Raw genomic sequence first — 20,286 nt, forward strand, 5'->3', positions numbered from 1 at the left:
TCATGTTGCCAATTGACATAAAAATTTGCAAATTGGTCCTCCAGCTGTTCCTTATCTGTACATTTAACTTTTCCAGCCTCTTATTGCTACCTGTCCCAACTTTTTTGGAATGTGTAGCTCTCATGAAATCCAAAATGAGTCAATATTTGGCATGACATTACAAATTGTCTCACTTTCAACATTCGATATGTTATCTATATTCTATTGTGAATTAAATATAAGTTTATGAGATTTGTAAATGATTCCATTTCTTTTTTACTCACAATTTGTACAGTGTCCCAACTTTTTTGGAATCGGGCTGTATGATCAAAGAAACCCAGTCATTTTCAAAGGAATACAGACAAATGCTGAGCAGTGAGCTAGATTTTGCATAATTAGGTTCAACTGGTGTATATAATACATCTTTTGTAAGAATGAGAGGGTATGAGACACCCCAAAATCATGATCTCAGCAGTTCATGACTATACCGCTGAGCCTCTGCTGCCTGCACCTGCACCCTACACCCACCAAATGCAGCACTGTGTTCCCCACCGCAGTTACAGCACTTCAACTTATCCCCTTCACACTTCTCATACTCATGCAGACCCCCACATCTTGCACACCTACCTTTCCCTCTACACACAGCTCCTACATGTCCCATACGCTGACACTTGAAACACAGCAGCTACATGTCCCATACGCTGACACTTGAAAAACAGCTGCTACATGTCCCATACGCTGACACTTGAAACACAGCTGCTACATGTCCCATACGCAGATACTTGAAACACAGCAGCTACATGTCCCATACGCTGACACTTGAAACACAGCAACTACATGTCCCATACGCTGACACTTGAAACACAGCTGCTGCATTTCCCATACGCTGACACTTGAAACACAGCTGCTGCATGTCCCATACGCTGACACTTGAAACACAGCTACTACTTGTCCCATACACTGACACTTGAAACACAGCTGCTACATGTCCCATACACTGTCACTTGAAACACAGTTGATACATGTCCCATACACTGTCACTTGAAACACAGCTGCTACATGTCCCATACGCTGACACTTGAAACACAGCTGCTACATGTCCCATACGCTGACACTAGAAACACAGCTGCTACATGTCCCATACGCTGACACTTGAAACCTAGCAGCTACATGTCCCATACGCTGAAACTAGAAACACAGCTGCTACATGTCCCATACGCTGTCACTTGAAACACAGCTGCTACATGTCCCATACGCTGACACTAGAAACACAGCTGCTACATGTCCCATACGCTGACACTTGAAACACAGCTGCTACATGTCCCATACGCTGACACTAGAAACACAGCTGCTACATGTCCCATATGCTGTCACTTGAAACACAGCTGCTACATGTCCCATACACTGTCACTTGAAATCCAGCAGCTACATGTCTCATACGCAGACACTTGAAACACAGCAGCTACATGTCCCATACGCTGTCACTTGAAACACAGCTGCTACATGTCCCATACGCTGACACTAGAAACACAGCTGCTACATGTCCCATACGCTGACACTAGAAACACAGCTGCTACATGTCCCATACGCTGACACTTGAAACACAGCTGCTACATGTCCCATACGCTGAAACTAGAAACACAGCTGCTACATGTCCCATACGCTGTCACTTGAAACACAGCTGCTACATGTCCCATACGCTGACACTAGAAACACAGCTGCTACATGTCCCATACGCTGACACTAGAAACACAGCTGCTACATGTCCCATACACTGACACTTGAAACACAGCTGCTACATGTCCCATACGCTGAAACTAGAAACACAGCTGCTACATGTCCCATACGCTGAAACTAGAAACACAGCTGCTACATGTCCCATACGCTGTCACTTGAAACACAGCTGCTACATGTCCCATACGCTGACACTAGAAACACAGCTGCTACATTTCCCATACGCTGACACTTGAAACACAGCAGCTACATGTCCCATACGCTGACAATTGAAACACAGCAGCTACATGTCCCATACGCTGACACTTGAAACACAGCAGCTACATGTCCCATACGCTGACACTAGAAACACAGCTGCTACATGTCCCATACGCTGTCACTTGAAACACAGCAGTGGCGTCTTACATAGTAACTTATTGAACCCCACTTTCACCCTACTCAGTAACTGACCTTCTGTTCATCCGCCCCATGTTCAACACTATACCTCCCGAAAGCAAGCCTGACAACTTGCTTTCAAAAATCTCCCGCCGAAACCTTCCACTTCCGTCAACAACCAGCCCGATCCTCGAAAGGAGGAAATCCCAACCTATTTCCTTAGCATTCCACTGCCACACAGATGTAAACATAACCCGCATCGCAGAACGGAAGTTGTCTGACGTCACGTGAAAAGGGCCTATTTAAGCAGAAGAAGAATTTGCAAGTGTACGTCTCGGATTAGTTGGTGAAATAGTTTTCAAGATAGTAGGAATTTTTCGTGAATTACGAACATAGATCCATTTAGCTAAAATGGTAAGTTGTTAAAAGGAAGTATTTTTCTTAGTAAATCTGCGTTGTAATACTTCCCTGCTGCGCATCTCTGTCTTGCTAAAATATTGTTTTTAAGACCAACTTATTTATGATATGGACCTGTTCTGTGGAGTTAGATATCTGCTAAAAGATTAAGCGTACGTATTGTTAGGACCGTAAGAAAATCATGCCAATTACCGAATGTGTCTTAATAATGATACGTGAAACATTAACCGTAAGCGTAAAATTAGATCTGTGAACGCGCAAACAACCTTTTACGACATTACTTTACGTATCGATGTATTTTCTTACAAAACGTTTTTCTACGTACAAACTTTTTTCAGTAATCTGGCATCTGCGAAGAAATGACCCCGATGTAGCTCTTCGAAACTTTAAAGGTAACAACAATAAGTTTGACCGCCTGGCCCAGTGCTCTACCAAAGCGTTGTCAACCATGATTTAATGTTCAAAATAAAAGTCCATAGCTGTTTTTATAGGCCTGCATAACGAAATTACACCAGTAGTCTGTCATGGGTTTAGGCGTTAGGTAAAAATACTTGTGAGAATGAAAAAAACACAGTATACCCGTGCATAGAATATCCTTTTGAGCTGCAAAATATAATGAAGTGATTTAGGTCCAGATATTCCTTTAAATATTGCAGTCTGGCATGTGCTATTTAGCAGCTCTGATCTGTCCATAGTATTCATGGTGGCTGTATGTGGCCGGGAACTTCTGTAGTGACTGCATAATATTTGAATAATTTGTCATTTTCAACAACCTAGAGGGATAAAAACAAATTCCAAAATAGCCCTGCTATTTGAGTATTTGGGACCACAACAAGTTTGTAGGCCTACACAATAATACAAATTCTATACGTTTAAGGGATTTTTATTACACATGAAACGAATGCACAAACAAAGAACATGAAAATCAGCTTTCAAGATGCAAGCATTAAGAGACTTTTAAATTGAAATCTTGCAGGATACCTTTTTCCGGATTCCCAGATTTCCTGTTGTTCACATCGCCTCTGTCTTTGACAATTCATTCATACAAAATAATGTAATACCATGGAATTCGCTGGCCTCCATCTCAGTGCTCAGTCCAACAGCTGTAAGTTTTACGTTCTCAGAGAAAAGTAGTAGTATAAAGACATATTTGTAACAGATAATTGGACGCATGGTTGGCCTGCAATAATTAATGTTGTCATTGATTTTAAAGAGAAACATAGTTGAAATAATCGGCTACATCGGGGGGGGGGGGGGGGGGGGGGGGCTGGCTATGGGCGCTTTTCTTGACTTCCCCAAAGAGTGAAGGACACTAAATTAGATATGCTAATTTTAATAGCTTTTATAATTTTGTCAGGTTAAGGAAAGTGCACCTCATGTAGGACACAGGTCTGTTATGATTGTGATTTTCCCCATTGTGGTTTATATTTTATTCCAACAAACATGTTTATCAGTCTTGGATGGCTCTGATTTGGTCTTTATTTTAGGAGAGGGAGGACAAACCCAGCCTGCTGCTCTCCTTCCACACTGAGCCCAAACAAGAGTCACTGGATTCTGATTGTGAAGCTCAGTGGGCATTGGGCAATTCAGAGATGGCATCTGTAAAGCTGGAGGAAAAAAGTCAAACACTGGGGCTGAATGTTACCATTAAAGAAGAAGAAGAAGAAGAAGAGGAAAGGAAGAATGTGGTTATCATTAATAATGGAGAGGGAGATTTACTCACTCAAGGTAAGAACTGGTTTAAGGATGTCAAGGTAGTAATTTTTAGTTTTTGCCGGACTGCATAAACTGAGCTGGCCTCAAAGAGCGAATGTCACTGCCTGACTGACTTACTACGCCTTGTTAAGTAGTGTAGTGGTTAGAGATGTGGACTCGAGATCAATAGGTCCCTTGTTCGACTCCTGTCACAGTCAAAACACATTATTCCTTAGGGTTTGTTTAGGACAGCCAAAGACTTCACTGTATAACCTCCAGTAGCTACATTATAGGAAGCATAAATTAAAACAGTTCTGATGGATATCAAAATTTGTTCATGATAGTCAAACGCTTTACTGGCTACACGATTCTCTTGACTTTTCACAATGCAGTTAGTTATTGTCACCTATACTGCCGTGCGAAGGCAAAAGGCTGTAACTTAATCTTTGATCGAAAATGAGTTAGTCATTTTTGGAACATTTAAAGATGTGCTTCGTCATGTGGACAAATATCTTAAGTCAATTATGGTGTTTTTTTTTTTTTTTTTTTTAGAAAATAGTGTGTTGTCTTTGCCGTAACTTCTAAAAGCGCTAGAGAAGCCAAGGCAGAAATTTGTAACATCAGTTACAGTTCTTTTTCTTTGTTTCGTTGCACTCCGGGAACACTTAAATTGAGTTAATAAGGTATTCTGCCTTTGTTTCGCTGTGCATCAGTGAAGTGACGTTACTGAGTTACGGTGTCGTGCCCATGTATTAATATAAGATTAGGTTACAACATAAATTGATGGAGGATGGATGGGTGGATAGACTGGCAATCTACAAAAATGTGTTGTTAGCTAACAAGTAACTACTTGACAAACAAAAACATTCATCACCCATAAGTGATCAGAATGCAAACAAAGCATTGGAAATAACTAGTTGGCTTGCCTGCTGGAAGTAATAGTAAATCATACGCAATTAATGCTATTTTGGTGTCATGCAGGATAGTCAGTGCCAGCCCGACATTGACAGCCAAGGAAAAAATGCGTGTGGGCATAGACTCCCATGCACATAATCGCATGCACATGAGCTGAACAGTAACAGGTCACAATTAAATAGATCACCTATATTTTCTTTTAACCTGCATAAAATGCATTTCAGTGTTAAATCCACAACATGGCGTTTGAACATTTCTTGCCGGAGTTGAACACGTTAAATCCATAACATGAGTCGTTCTTGACTATCCTACTCTGGCATTCATCCAAAACACAAGGGTTGTATCCTTTAATATTTGGTGCGTTAGTAAACCTTGCTCTTGATAAAATGGTTGCGAAACGTTATCCTCCCACAAGCAAAACAATTTGGTTTGATCAATGTCTTCTATCTACAGTGGGGAGCAAGTATTTGATACACTGCTGATTTTACAGGTTTTCCCACTTACAAAGTGTGTAATTTGTATCATAGTTACTCTTCAGCTGTGAGTGACAGAATCTAAAACAAAATCCAGAGAATCACAATGTATGATTTTTATTGCATGACATAAGTATTTGATACATCAGAAAAGCAGAACTTAATATGTGGTACAGAAAACTTTGTTTGCAATAAGAGACTATAATAAGACTGCAGCAGGGATTTTGGCCCACTCCTCCAAACAGACCTTCTCCAGATCCTTCAGGTTTCGGGGCTGTCGCTGGGCAATACAGACTTTCAGCTCCCTCACAAGATTTTCTATTGGGTTCAGGTCTGGAGACTGGCTAGGCCACTCCAGGACCTTGAGATGCTTCTTACGGAGCCACTCCTTAGTTGACCCATCTTCAATGCTCTTACTGAGGGAAGGAGGTTGTTGGCCAAGATCTCACGATACATGGCCCCATCCATCCTCCACTTAATACGGTGCAGTCGTCTTGTCCCCTTTGCAAAAAAGCATCCCCAAAGAATGATGTTTCCACCTCAGTGATTCACGGTTGGGATGGTGTTCTTGGGGTTGTCCTTCTTCCTCCAAACATGGCAAGTGGAGTTTAGACCAAAAAGCTCTATTTTTGTCTCATCAGACCACATGACCTTCTCCCATTCCTCCTCTGGATCATCCAGATGGTTATTGGCAAACTTCAGACAGGCCTGGACATGCACTGGCTTGAGCAGGGGGACCTTGTGTGTGCTTCAGGATTTAATCCATGATGGTGTAGTGTGTTACTAATGGTTTTCTTTGAGACTGTGTTCCCAGCTCTCTTCAGGACATTGACCATGTCCTGCCGTGTAGTTCTGGGCTGATCCCTCACCTTCCTCATGATCATTGATGCCCCACGAGGTGAGATCTTGCATGGAGCCCTAGACCGAGGGAGATTGACCGTCATCTTGAAATTCTTCCATTTTCTAATAATTTTTAAAATAAGAAACACTGCCGATTTTTCAGGTTATCAAACACTTGTTCTCCCCACTGTAGGTTTGTCATCTCAAAAAACAAGATGTTTCATTATACAGATTTAATATAGTGATCTGCAACCAAGTGATCAATCAAATGGAAGTTGACGCCTTTTGCTTTGGCATGACCCCTTTATTATTTTGCAGACACGGCAAAGGCAGAGTACATTAACTTCCGAATAAGGGTCAAAGGTCAAGTTTGGGCTCAAGATTTTTATGTTGATAAATAACTTTGTGAAAAAAAAAAAACTAAGAATTGCCACATTTTCTTTATTCTCCCTACAATTAATTTGCCTGGACAACAAAACAACTTATGTAATTTTTCTCAGTTCTACACTCAGGCGAGTTAAGGTCTTTTACCATTGTAGGGCATTATATTGTATCAATGTCAATCATGAATGGCTAATTAGCTGTTAAAATGGCCAATTGCGAAAGGATTTGTTCAGTATAGACAAACTTCGCTGGCTACAATCGTCAGTGGCTGCATTATGGGAAGCCAAAAATGTTTAGTGTTATATTGCAACTATTTCTGGTGGATTTTCAAATGATGTATTAGTATTTGTTCAGGATGGACAAAACCTTTGCTGGCTACGTGATTCTCTTGTCTTTTCACTGGAGGAACCAGAAAAATATGAATATTTCGCTACACACCTTTAACCACTGTGTTAAACTGACTAAAGTTTCTTGTTAAGTTTACCTCCACCACAAATAGCATCTATGAAAGATATGGCTTTTGCCACTGGCTGTTTTAACAGCTTATTAGCTGGTAACAGGCTTACTAGTGTCTAACTTAACACAGCCAAAGCTATTTCATTGCACAAAAACGTTAGTTATTCATTCATTTGTGAATGACATTGATACAATAACTATATAGGTGAAGATACTGACGTGTCGTCAAGAGATAAGACTAGAGAATCATGGAGACCCCTAATATTTTACTGCCCACGTTTTTTTTTTTTTTATCTAGCCTATATTACCCTAAAAATCATTCATGGATGCGTACACTGAAAATCCAACAGGTATAGTCGCAATATAAAGTTTTATTTTAGGCTTACTACAGCATAGCTGCTGAAAGTTGTAGCCATCAACGTTTTTATCTATCCAGAACAAATCCTTACGCACAATTTGCTTTGACTGTGACGAGATTCGAACGCGAGACCTATTGGTTGCAGGTTCGCAACTCTAACCACTACGCTATTTAACAAGGGTCATTTGGTCCGTGTCATTCGGTCTGTGACAGTCTGTCCGTCAGTCAGTGACGTGTCAGGTCGACATTTTGTTTTAGAACATTTTAATATTTTGAGATAATGGATTTTTTTATTTTCATGAGCTGTAAGCTGTAGTCATCAAGATTGAAACAATAAAAGGCTTGAAATATTTCGCTGTGTAATTAATCTAAAATATTTGAAGTTGTCACTTTTTCATTTGAATTACTGAAAACTTTTCCACAATATTCAAATTTTGAGATGCACCTGAAATTGATGCAATGTAAACATTTTATCTGCAACTATCTTGTTTGAGCACTAACCTGGGAACAATAATAAATAATATTTACCAAACAAAATAGTGTTGGACCCACAACGTACAACGACAGGAGTTAGCACAGGTTTCCCACCCCATTGTGCAGGGGCAATCCCATAAGCCCTTGCCTAAAATTCCTACAGTACAGGGCAGTACACTCTAGTGGAACTCAACGAATCTGACTTCAGTGCATTCTGCTCCTGTTTGGCTACATAAGTTGAAAGTATAAAAACTAAAGCACTGGTAATGAAGAGTTTAGCTCTTGGACCACTGCTCGGTATCAGAAACTAGATCCAGAAATGGAAGTGGGTCTACCTTGGAAGACTGAGAATGTGTTGCTTTAAGCTTTTGTGTGAGAGCAACAAAAACACACTTTGACCCACATATATACAGTTAATTTAACAGTACAAAATCAAAGTTTGATGCGCATTAGCTTAACAGCTGGGCAATTGACATCTCGCCGGCCATTGTCCAATCACACATCATAGCCACCGTTACTATGTGAGCAGGTCCGACAAACATTGACTCCAAGCAAGATGGTGAAGCGGTAAATCGGATACTAGATAACACCTCCAGACAATCTCTCGGGGTGTGTTTTCGGCTTTAGGAATGGAAAGAACACAACGTGAGTGGTGCCTACAATGGATAAAACAGTGTGGACGGCCCCACTCCCAGTTATGTAGAACATTACGAAGCATAAATATGTCTGCTCAAAGGTAAGGCTAACAGCTAACTAGTTATCATGTTGTCTAGATCTACTAACTTGAGGCAAGAACACAAATTGGACCAAAGTTATGATTACCGTGGATATCATTGCCAGAATGTTAACCTACTCTCTAAGCTAAGTTTAATGAGCCCTTTAGCTTTAGCCAACATTAGTTAGCATGTTAGCTAATGCTGGCTACATTAGCTGCTGTTGTGTTAGGTCTTTGAGCTCTCCAACTTTATTTTTCGTCAGTTTACAACAAAGTCGAACATAGCGCCCCAACAAGCAACTTATTCAAAAACAAATAATTCAAATCAAAACGTCTATTCTCAAAACAACAGAGAAATGTTAGTTAGCTTTGAATGGCTTTGACGCACATGTAGGTTTAGCTAGCTAACATACCCTTGTATTTTAACCAAAAAGGCGAAAGGCTAATTATGGAGCGATCACTGAACAATTATTATTAATCTAGAGAGAAAAAAAGAATCTAAAAAAGTAATCTTGACTAAATGCACAATTACTTTCTACAAATTCAATTCTGTAAATTATTTCACTGTTTCACTCTAATATTGAGTGTTAGCAAAGGACGTAGAGGGAAATAATATAGTGGACATGTGTACAACTAGGAAGAGGTGATGTTATAACTTTATTAATAAAGGGTTAGAATTCTAGTAGAAGCAATGGTATTAAAGTAGTAAGGGGAGACACTTAATTAGAAATACCAGAAATAGTATTTTATAATGAGAACAGGAGAGAGGAGGACGTTTAAGATTAGTTTATTGCCTGGAACTGAGAAAAGTAAAGGGTATGTTTAAGTGGTGTTTAATGAAACAAAAGGTTCAACATTTTATACAGTCATAGACAGATTATAAAACAATGGGCCCCTGGGCACAGCACCTTCAAAGCCTGAACCCCACCAACGGCAAATGAAGTCACATGCTTAATTATCACCTTTACTTGCATCTCAACAAGATTTACATTGCATTCACTCTATTGTAGACAACACAATTTATCTGTATGCTGGGAACGGGATTTACAACATAGAACTTACACACTCAAAGCAAATGGCTCATTCACGAAATCGCAGTTAATATTACAGCATCAATAATTGAATCATGCATTTGTTCCTGGCTTCGCTACTTGCAAAATCCTTCATGATGTCATCAAAGTCTATTGTTTTTATGAATTCACTTTCAGTTGCCATAAGACAATTGCCTGAAGACCTTTTATTGACATCTTAGTTGTCAGTTCATTTTTAATCCTGGGCAGAAGTGAGTGACCGTTCTCCCTCACAGTTACTCACAGGCAGTCAGACATATCTGTAGAGCATCACCAACATTGCCACTTTAAGATTGCAGGCTATAATCTTGCATTTCTGCAGTCCAGCTGGGATTTTATCATGGATAGGCTGAAATCATTTAAACTGAATTAGTTGATTGCCTAAACCAGTGGCACGGGGGCCACATTAAGATTGTGAAATTTAATGAAGGGCCACATTTGTTTTGTAATTTGTGGATCATAAATGATTTGCAGGCCAAAAAGGCAATAATGAAAACAAGCAGCAGGTCCCTTATGTCTAAATAATATATATTAATATTCTGATGTATGAGAATGGGCTGGTGAGTTGTTTTACTTTCCCTCAAAACTATTTTACTACTGGATGGAGTTGTTTCACAGGACTTAATGTGCCCACCCCTGGCCTAAACTGTCATCTGGGAATTCAGATGTGGGCTTTCTCAATCCCTCAGGCCTTGGATTTGGATTCTGCACACAGGAGTACATTAAACATATTGTCCAGGTTTCTCTTGGCCTCCAGACTGTCAGGGACTCTGAGAAAGCATGTCAATGGCAACATTAAACATATCTATTTGAAACTTTTGTCTTCCATCAAAATATAAAATCCTGCTCTCCGCTCTAATCAGCAAATATTTTGCACTTCTTTCTCTAATGATTGTCATGTCTGCACGCATGGCTAATCCCAGGTACACTTAAAGACTTTGTCGCAAAGCTGTCAAAGGATCTCCTTGCCCCAAAATCACAATGATTCTAGTGCCCTAACTGCAATGTTAAGGTCTCTATCACTCCGCTGTGGAAGAATGCTAGTTGCAAGAATCCTTGATAATACTGTGTCCCAAAATGTGTCTTAAAACCCTTTTCATGTCTTTCACAGATGGGATTCCTGAAGTGGAGACACTTGAAGAGAAACAACAGGAAGACTACAATCATAAGAAGTCTCATCACTGTCCTCACTGTGAAAAACATTTCTCAGCACTATCACTGTTAAAAAGACATGTTAAGATACATACTGGAGAGAAACCTTACTCCTGTTCTCAGTGTGGGAAGTGTTTTAACTCCTCATTTAACCTTACTAGACACCAGAGAATGCACACAGGTGAGAAGCCTCACTCCTGTTATGATTGTGGTAAGAGTTTCTCTGAAACAGGTGACTTAAAAATTCACCAGCGCATACATACTGGTGAGAAGCCTTATTCCTGTTCCAACTGTGGGAAGTGTTTTATCTCATCATTTAAAGTTATTATACACCAGAGAGTGCACACAGGTGAGAAGCCTCACTCCTGTTATGATTGTGGGAAGAGTTTCTCTCAAATAGGTGCCCTTAAACGTCACCAGCACATACATACTGGTGCAAAGCCTTACTCCTGTTATGATTGTGGGAAGAGTTTCTCACAATTAGGTCACCTTAAACGTCACCAGCACATACATACTGGTGCAAAGCCTTTCTCCTGTTCAGACTGTGGGAAGTGTTTCAGAAGTTCATCTAATCTTACTATTCATATAAGACAGCACACAGGTGAGAAGCCTTACTTCTGTTCTGACTGTGGGAAATGTTTCTCTCAAATGATTTACCTTAAAGCTCACCAACGCACACATACAGTGAGGGAAATATTTATTTGATCCCCTGCTGATTTTTTTATGTTTGCCCACTGACAAAGAAATTATCGGCCTATAAATTTTAGGGTAGGTTTATTTGAACAGTGAGAGACAGAGTAACAACAAAAAAATCCAGAGAAACGCATGTCAGATATTATGAATTGATTTGCATTTTAATGAGTGAAATAAGTATTCAACCCCTCTGCAAAACATGACTTAGTACTTGGTGGCAAAACCCTTGTTGGCAATCACAGAGGTCAGACGTTTCTTGTAGTTGGCCACCAGGATTGCACACATCTCAGGAGGGATTTTGTCCCACTCCTCTTTGCAGATCTTCTCCAAGTCATTAAGGTTTTGAGGCTGACGTTTGGCAACTCAAACCTTCAGCTCCCTCCACAGATTTTCTATGGGATTAAGGTCTGGAGACTGGTTCGGCCACTCCAGAACCTTAATGTGCTTCTTCTTGAGACACTCCTCCTTTGTTGCCTTGGCTGGGTGTTTTGGGTCATTGTCATGCTGTAATACCCATCCTTGACCAATTTTCAATGCCCTGGCTGAGGGAAGGAGGTTCTTATGCAAGATTTGACGATACATGGCCTCGTCCATCGTCCCTTTGATGCAGTGAAATTTTCCTGTCCCCTTAGAAGAGAAAAACCCCCAAAGCATAATGTTTCCAACTTCTTGATTGAGGTGGGGATGGTGTTCTTGGGGTCATAGGCAGCATTCCTCCTCCAAACACGGCGAGTTGAGTTTATGCCAAAGAGCTCAAACTTCAGACGACTTGTACATTTCTTGAGCAGGGGGACCTTGCGGGCATTGCAGGATTTCAGTCTTTCACAGCATAGTGTGTTAATTGTTTTCTTGGTGACTATGGTCCCAGTTGCCTTTAGATCATTGACAAGATCCTCCCGAGGGAGATTGACAGTTCTTGTTTCTTCCATTTGTGAATTATCGCACCAACTGTTAGCTCCTTACTAAGCTGCTCATGGCCTTGCAGCCCATTCCAGCCTTGTGTAGGTCTACAATCTTGTCCCCCACATTCTTGGACAGCTCTTTAGTCTTGGCCATGGTGGAGAGTTTGGAATCCGAATGATTGCTTCTGCTGACAGGTGTCTTTTATACTAAGCTGATATTAGGAGCACAGTCTTAAAGGGAGTGTGCCCTTTAAGAGTGTGTTCCTAATCTCTGCTCATTACCTGTATAAAAGACACATGGGTGCCAGAAATCTTTCTAATTGAGAGGGGATCAAATAGTTATTTCACTCATTAAAATGCAAATCAATTCATAACATTACGTACAAAATCAGCAGGTGTTCAAATAATTTTTTCCTTCACTGTAGGTGAGAAGCAATTCTCCTTTTCTGACTGTGGGAAGAGTTTCTCTCAATTAGTTCCTCTTAAAGCGCATAAATACTGTACAATAATATTGACCATTTGACAGACTTGTCAGAGTGGATGAGCCAGTGTTTTAGTAGTTCTCTAGTAGTTTTACTCTCTTTTCTGGAAATTACCTCAAATGAAGAAGTCGTCTGAATACCCAGGGGCCACACCCTTCCCAGGGCACTAAATGTCCATTGTAAACGATCCTTTCAAGAAAGATACAAGGTTATACTCAGTTCAAACCAAAGATTAATGGAGCCCTTTGATATGTAATTATTGCACCTGCACTAATTCCTTAATTTAAGCGTAATTTCCTCTAAACTGACATGGAATTGGCAAGAGGTCTCTTCATCCCCTGATCATTTTATCTCTATTTAAAACCTTTAAAAAAGAAAATCTGCTGTCCATGTATCTATGTTGATTATGCATTTTAACTAAACATGGATAAAACTGAGGTTTTGGTTGTCAAGCCACCTTTTTCCACACATTTTGTTTATTTACCCACTTTTAGTCCATGTGGACGAATCATCTATAAGGATATTAATATTAGTAAATATATGTAGAATGATAGAAAACTGCATTGTACACATGAAGATGAATCTGAGAAGTGTGCACATAATGATTTGCAGAATTGAAGTTAGAAAAGGCTCAGTTGTTAGATAAGGAAAAACGGATAGATGGACCTTTCCAAGGACAGACAAGGACTGGATTCATGTGAAGGAGATAAACGAAGTAGCCAACTGTGTGCATGAGTGGAAAGTTATTAGAACAGAGCCTGGATGAGTAGTAAGCTTGGTCGATGACTGAACAGGAGTGTGTTAATGGAGAAATACAGACCGTGTTGGAGTTAGGTAGACTTCACATTTGTCAGTTTATTAGAGACAGAGGCCCAGCTGCCTAGGAGTGAGGAGTGAGCACCCAAGGTCATGGTGTTACATCACATCCTGGTAGAAACTTACAGAATGAGTTGGAGGCATGAAGGGAGGAACAGTAAGAGGGGTTGAGTTGTTTGTATCACTTTTTACTGGATGTGTGTTTCTAAATTTTAAATCCTTCTATATTTGCATAGATTCTGTATGTTGCTATGAACTATTGCCTGCAAGCTTGTAGTAAAAAATAATGTCTGTGTTCTGTGTCGTTATTGTGTGTTCTGACCCAAACTTTTGATACCTAGGGCATGAAATTGGCTTTAATCACTTTGAAATTAATTTAATGTACAAACTACCTAAATAAAGTTTGTTATTGTATTACCAGAATAGACAGCACAATTATCTAAGATCTAGTAGGGGTAGAAGAATATGTGGCACAGTTTACCCCATTCGTTGTCTAGATGGCATTTCATTATCATTATCAATAATCTGTTTGCTGTATTACATCATTGATATTGTATTTTTCTTGTGTTTTATGTAGAATATTACTTGAGATTATTGATGAATGTATGCTTTGTTACAAGTACACACTGCGTTCACAATTATTATGCACATCATATTTCTTAAGATTTATTATATTGTTGAACAATCACAATGCTTTATGTCAATCCAAAATATTGAACCTCACACCTGAATGTTTAACAGTGAGTTTTGATCTTTCTCAAGGGAATATATATAAGGGTGCACAATTATTAAGCAACTAAATTACAAATATAACTTCTTTATTCTAAATTTTCAAAGTGTAACAAATAAGTAACTCAAAATGGCAATTAAAATGTGTCTTTTCAAAAAATATATTAGTGATCCAGCCACTGGTCCATCAAGAGTCACTCTCATTTAGTCTGTCCATAAATCCTATAAAAAAATCTGTCTTGCTGTATTTGCTTTGCCCAATCTATACGCTTCAACTTGTGAATCTTATTCAGTGGTGGTCTTCTTTCAGCCTCTTTGGCCATGTCTCTGTGCATTTGACACTTTGTACTTCTGGACACTCCTGGTAGGTTGCTGTCCTGGAATATGGTGGTGCTGGAGGATAATGGGTTCCTGTTGGCTTCACGTTTAATTCTTCTCAAGTCTTTTGTAGTTAATTTGTGTCTTCTCCATGCATTTTCTGCACCCCAGTTGACTATCGCAAACAAAACATTTGATTGTCTGATGGCCACGCATAAATAGTTTATCTAGTTCAAGTGTTGCATCTGTCTGAAAGATGTAACTGACACTTTTCAGTGTCAGTTACATCTCTTTTTTTGCCACATTTTACTTGAGCTGCCTAATAATTATGCACACCTTGATAAAGGATTCCGACCTGGTCGCAGGACAACCGACCAGCTCTTTACACTTGCAAGGATCCTGGAGGGGTCCTGGGAATATGCCCATCCAGTCTACTTGTGTTTTGTGGATATGGAGGAGGTGTATGACCGGGTCCCCCGGGAGATACTGTGGGAGGTGCTGCAGGAGTATGGGGTGAGGAGGTCCCTTTTGAGGGCTATCCAATCCCTGTACGTCCAAAGTGAGAGCTGTGTTTGGGTTCTCGGTAGTAAGTCTGACTCGTTCCAGGTGGGGGTTGGCCTCCGCCAGGGCTGCGCTTTGTCACCAATCCTGTTTATAACTTTCATAGACAGGATATCGAGGCGTAGTCAGGGTTGGGAGGGGTTACAGTTCGGTGGGCTGGGGATCTCATCGCTACCTGGAAAACATGAAACAAGAACAAGTACATGCAATTTTTATCACCTTTAACCACAGCTCTATTATTCTAGGCAGTTCATCAGACAGTTCGTCTGGTCATTTGTACTCTTACTAACATTTCTGCTTAAAGCCAGCAAATAATAGGAAACAACATCAACACTTCGTAAATGTCAATTCTTGCACAATCCTTTATCTATGGGTGACATTAAGCTCCTCACAAAGGTTAATCAAAGATTACTCATGTAAGTACAATTCTCTAGTTAATATTGATAAATGCATTCTATATTACAAATGTACCCAACAGTGCCAATAAAAGTTTTGTTTTGCTCTTTTTGCTGCACCGCTAACATATAATCGTTTCATAATTTCCCAATTGTCATATATGTCTCTTTTTCTGTAGGCTAACTGATTAAGCTAACTAACGTAGTTTGCGGTGCTGTGCTGAGAAACAATATGTGACAAACCATTTGAGTAAGATAGGGGGGTTCGGGTTCATCTCGCTCATGAATAATGTATTGGAAGGCTGGATATAATGTATTTACATGTTTGGGAGAAACATAAATAAGAAAAAGAACATACTGTACTATATTTAATATTTTTGTAAATTGTATTTAGAATTTTCACTGGGCCCCCTGGCCGCCTACTTTTCCTAATGGTTGCGCCGCCTCTGACAGATCAAAAGGCCCACTACCATCTTTGCCGTATGCACCAACACCTGGTCTGTTTAACCTCTGGACCACCTCCTCCATATACACCGACACCTGGTCTGTTAACCTCTGGACCACCTCCTCCATATACACTGACACCTGGTCTGTTTAACCTCTGGACCACCTCCTCCATATACACCGACACCTGGTCTGTTAACCACTGGACCACCTCCTCCATATACACCGACACCTGGTCTGTTAACCACTGGACCACCTTCTCCATATACACCAACACCTGGTCTGTTAACCACTGGACCACCTTCTCCATATACACTGACACCTGGTCTGTTAACCTCTGGACCACCTCCTCCATATACACCGACACCTGGTCTGTTAACCACTAGACCACCTCCTCCATATACACCAACACCTGGTCTGTTAACCTCTGGACCACCTCCTCCATATACACCGACACCTGGTCTGTTAACCTCTGGACCACCTCCACCTCCTCCAACCCTTCCATGAACTGCCATCTTAACGTGGTGGAGGGGTTTGAGTACCCGAGTGACCCTAGGAGCTATGTTGTCTGGGGCTATATGCCCCTGGTAGGGTCTCCTAAGGCAAACAGGTCCTAGGCGACGAGTCAGACTAAGAGCGGTTCAAAACCCTTTAATGATGAGTAACATTTCGAGCACTGTGACGTCGCCCGGTATGGTGCAGCCGAGGCCCCACCCTGGAGCCAGGCCCAGGGTTGGGGCTCGTATGCGAGCGCCTGGTGGCTGGGCCTTTCCCCAAGGGGCCCAGCCGGGCTTAGCCCAAAGGAGCGACGTGGGGCCGCCTTCCCGTGGGCTCACCACCTACAGGAGGGAACATAAGGGGTCGGTGCGGAGAGGATCGGGCAGCAGTCGAAGGCGGGGGCCTCGACAACCCGATCCCTGGACACGGAAACTAGCTCTAGGGGACGTGGAACGTCACCTCGCTGGCGGGGAAGGAGCCTGAGATCGTGCGTGAGGTTGAGAGGTTCCAACTAGAGATAGTCAGGATCACCTCTACGCATGGCTTGGGCTCTGGAACCACACTCCTTGAGAGAGGATGGACTCTTCACCACTCTGGAGTTGCCCATGGTGAGAGGCGGTGGGCTGGTGTGGGTTTGCTTATAGCTCCCCAGCTCTGCCGCCATGTGTTGGAGTTTACCCCGATGAACGAGAGGGTCGTTTCCCTGCGTCTACGGGTCGGGATAGGTCTCTCACTGTTGTTTGTGCCTACGGGCCGAACGGCAGTGCAGAGTACCCGACCATCTTGGAGTCTCTGGGAGGGGTGCTGGAAAGTGCTCCGACTGGAATTCAACGCCCACGTGGGCGACGCCAGTGACACCTGGAGGGGCGTAATTGGGAGGAACGGCCCCCCTGATCTGAACCCGAGCGGTGTTCAGTTATTGGACTTCTGTGCTAGTCAAAGTTTGTCCATAACGAACACCATGTTCAAGCATAAGGCTGTCCATCAGTGCACATGGCACCAGGACACCCTAGGTCGTAGGTCGATGATCGACTTTGTTGTCGTTTCATCTGACCTGCGGCCGTATATCTTGGACACTCGGGTGAAGAGAGGGGCGGAGCTGTCAACTGATCACCACCTGGTGGTGAGTTGGATCCGATGGTGGGGGAGGAAGCTGGACAGACTCGGCAGTCCCAAGCATAATGCAAGGGTCTGCTGGGAACGTCTGGCTGAGTCTCCTGTCAGAGAGATCTTTAACTCCCACCTCCGGCAGAGCTTCGACTGGATCCTGAGGGAGGCTGGAGATATTGAGTCTGAGTGGACCATGTTCTCCACCGCCATTGTCGAAGCGGCCGCTCGGAGCTGTGGCCGTAAGGTCTCCGGTGCCTGTCAAGGTGGCAATCCCCGAACCTGGTGGTGGACACCGGAAGTAAGGGATACCGTCAGGCCTGGTTGGCTTGTGGGACTCCTGAGGCAGCTGACAGATACCGGCAGGCCAAGCGGACTGCAGCCTGGGTGGTTGTGGAGGCAAAAACTCAGGCCTGGGAGGAGTTCGGTGAGGCCATGGAGAAGGACTATCGGCTGGCCTCGAAGAGATTCTGGCAAACCGTCCGGCGCCTCAGGAGAGGGAAACAGTGCCCTACCAACGCTGTTTACAGTAGAGGTGGGCAGCTGTTGACCTCAACTGGGGATGTCGTTGGGCGGTGGAAGGAGTACTTCGAGGATCTCCTCAATCCCGCCGTCACGTCTTCCATTGAGGAAGCAGAGGATGAGGGCTCAGAGGTGGACTCGTCCATCACCCGGGTTGAAGTCACAGAGGTGGTCAAGAAACTCCTCGGTGGCAAGGCACCGGGGGTGGATGAGATCCGCCCTGAGTACTTTAAGTCTCTGGATGTTGTGGGGCTGTCTTGGTTGACACGCCTGTGCAACATCGCGTGGCAGTCGGGGACAGTGCCTCTGGGATGGTAGACCGGGGTGGTGGTCCCTCTTTTTAAGAAGGGGGACCGGAGGGTGTGTTCCAACTACAGGGGGATCAGACTTCTCAGCCTCCCCGGGAAAGTCTATGCCAGGGTACTGGAGAGGAGAATACGGCCGATAGTAGAACCTCGGATTCAGGAGGAACAGTGTGGTTTTCGTCCGGGCCGTGGAACACTGGACCAGCTCTATACCCTCTACGGGGTGCTGGAGTGTTCATGGGAGTTTGCCCAACCAGTCCACATGTGTTTTGTGGATTTGGAGAAGGCATTCGACTGTGTCCCTCGCGGCATCCTGTGGAGGGTGCTTCGGGAATATGGGGACCTGGGTCCTTTGCTAAGGGCGGTCAGGTCCCTGTACGACTGAAGCAGGAGCTTGGTCCGCATTGCCGGCAGTAAGTCAGACTTATTCCCAGTGCATGTTGGACTCCGGCAGGGCTGCCCTTTGTCGCCGGTTCTGTTCGTAATTTTTATGGACAGAATTTATAGGCGCAGCCAGGGGCCGGAGGGTGTCAGGTTTTGGGACCACACAATTTCGTCTCTTCTCTTTGCGGATGATGTTGTCGGGTAGGCCCCTTCAAACCAGGACCTTCAGCATGCACTGGGACGGTTTGCAGCCGAGTGTGAAGCGGTGGGGATGAGAATCGGTACCTCCAAATCCGAGGCCATGGTCCTCAGTCGGAAAAGGTGGAGGAGTTTAAGTATCTAGGGGTCTTGTTCACGAGTGAGGGAAGGATGGAACGGGAGATTGACAGACGGATTGGTGCAGCTTCTGCAGTAATGCGGTCGATGTATCTGTCTGCTGTTGTTTTTGTCTCGTGAGAGTTGGCAACACCGCCGGTAACGCACATTCAACGTTTTCAAATCCAATGTAGAAAAACGATTTGCACAAGTAGGTTAAAAGTTCTTGGAGCATTTGTTTTGGTTTGCCAGAAAATCAGGAACCTTTCGTGATATATATACAGAAATCAACTTCACTAAAATGGTAAGTGGTTAAAGAACAGTAGTTTTCTTTGTTCAGTTGAAACCGTTCCCTGCTGTGCACCAACTTGCTAAAATTTTGTTTTTTAGTCCAACTATCTGTAGAGCTTTGATTTATGATATGGTCCTGTTTGTCGTAGTTTTGTGACACAATACGTTTTATGAAGAACAGTAGGGAAGTGTTTATTTTTTTTTTCTTAACGTTAAGCCGGGGATTCTCTGAAACAGCACCGATTTTCTGGTTCCCTTAGGGACAATAGAATGCATTCAAATTTCCCGGCGCCTGTAATGCCCGCTGACCTGGAACGCTTGCACGAACCATAGCAAATGAATCGAAACAAACCTTTACTGAGCCTCTTCTGACCTGAATGAGGCTTAAAATTCAATTTCCATAAAATTACACCTAAAATGTCTCATATTCTACTGCTTTAATTTCATGACGAAACTGAAAAATAACAACTAGTATAGGAAGTGAACA

At 42.5% G+C, this 20,286-nt stretch overlaps 2 protein-coding genes across 2 annotated transcripts in view; both read left to right on the top strand.

The window, feature by feature from the left end:
* The window catches only part of LOC109615482 (zinc finger protein 501-like), a 1,152,720-nt gene that overhangs the window by 101,138 nt on the left and 1,031,296 nt on the right, over positions 1 to 20,286 (top strand). The gene's annotated exons all lie outside the window — the stretch shown is intronic.
* Positions 2,382 to 11,787, top strand: LOC105007859 (gastrula zinc finger protein XlCGF17.1-like). The gene is made up of 3 exons (XM_029123561.2): positions 2,382 to 2,502; positions 3,993 to 4,233; positions 10,997 to 11,787. The coding sequence occupies exons 1-3, from the start codon at positions 2,500 to 2,502 to the stop codon at positions 11,740 to 11,742; spliced, it is 990 nt and encodes a 329-aa protein (XP_028979394.2). The 5' UTR covers positions 2,382 to 2,499; the 3' UTR covers positions 11,743 to 11,787.

Source organism: Esox lucius, chromosome 11 (genome assembly GCF_011004845.1).
Source record: "Esox lucius isolate fEsoLuc1 chromosome 11, fEsoLuc1.pri, whole genome shotgun sequence".
In the NCBI taxonomy this organism is placed as follows: domain Eukaryota; kingdom Metazoa; phylum Chordata; class Actinopteri; order Esociformes; family Esocidae; genus Esox; species Esox lucius.

Excerpts from the sequence above, each read along its gene's own strand:
- LOC105007859 (XM_029123561.2), top strand. Across the intron at positions 4,234-10,996 it reads GGGAGATTTACTCACTCAAG|ATGGGATTCCTGAAGTGGAG; the intron begins GTAAGAACTGGT and ends TGTCTTTCACAG.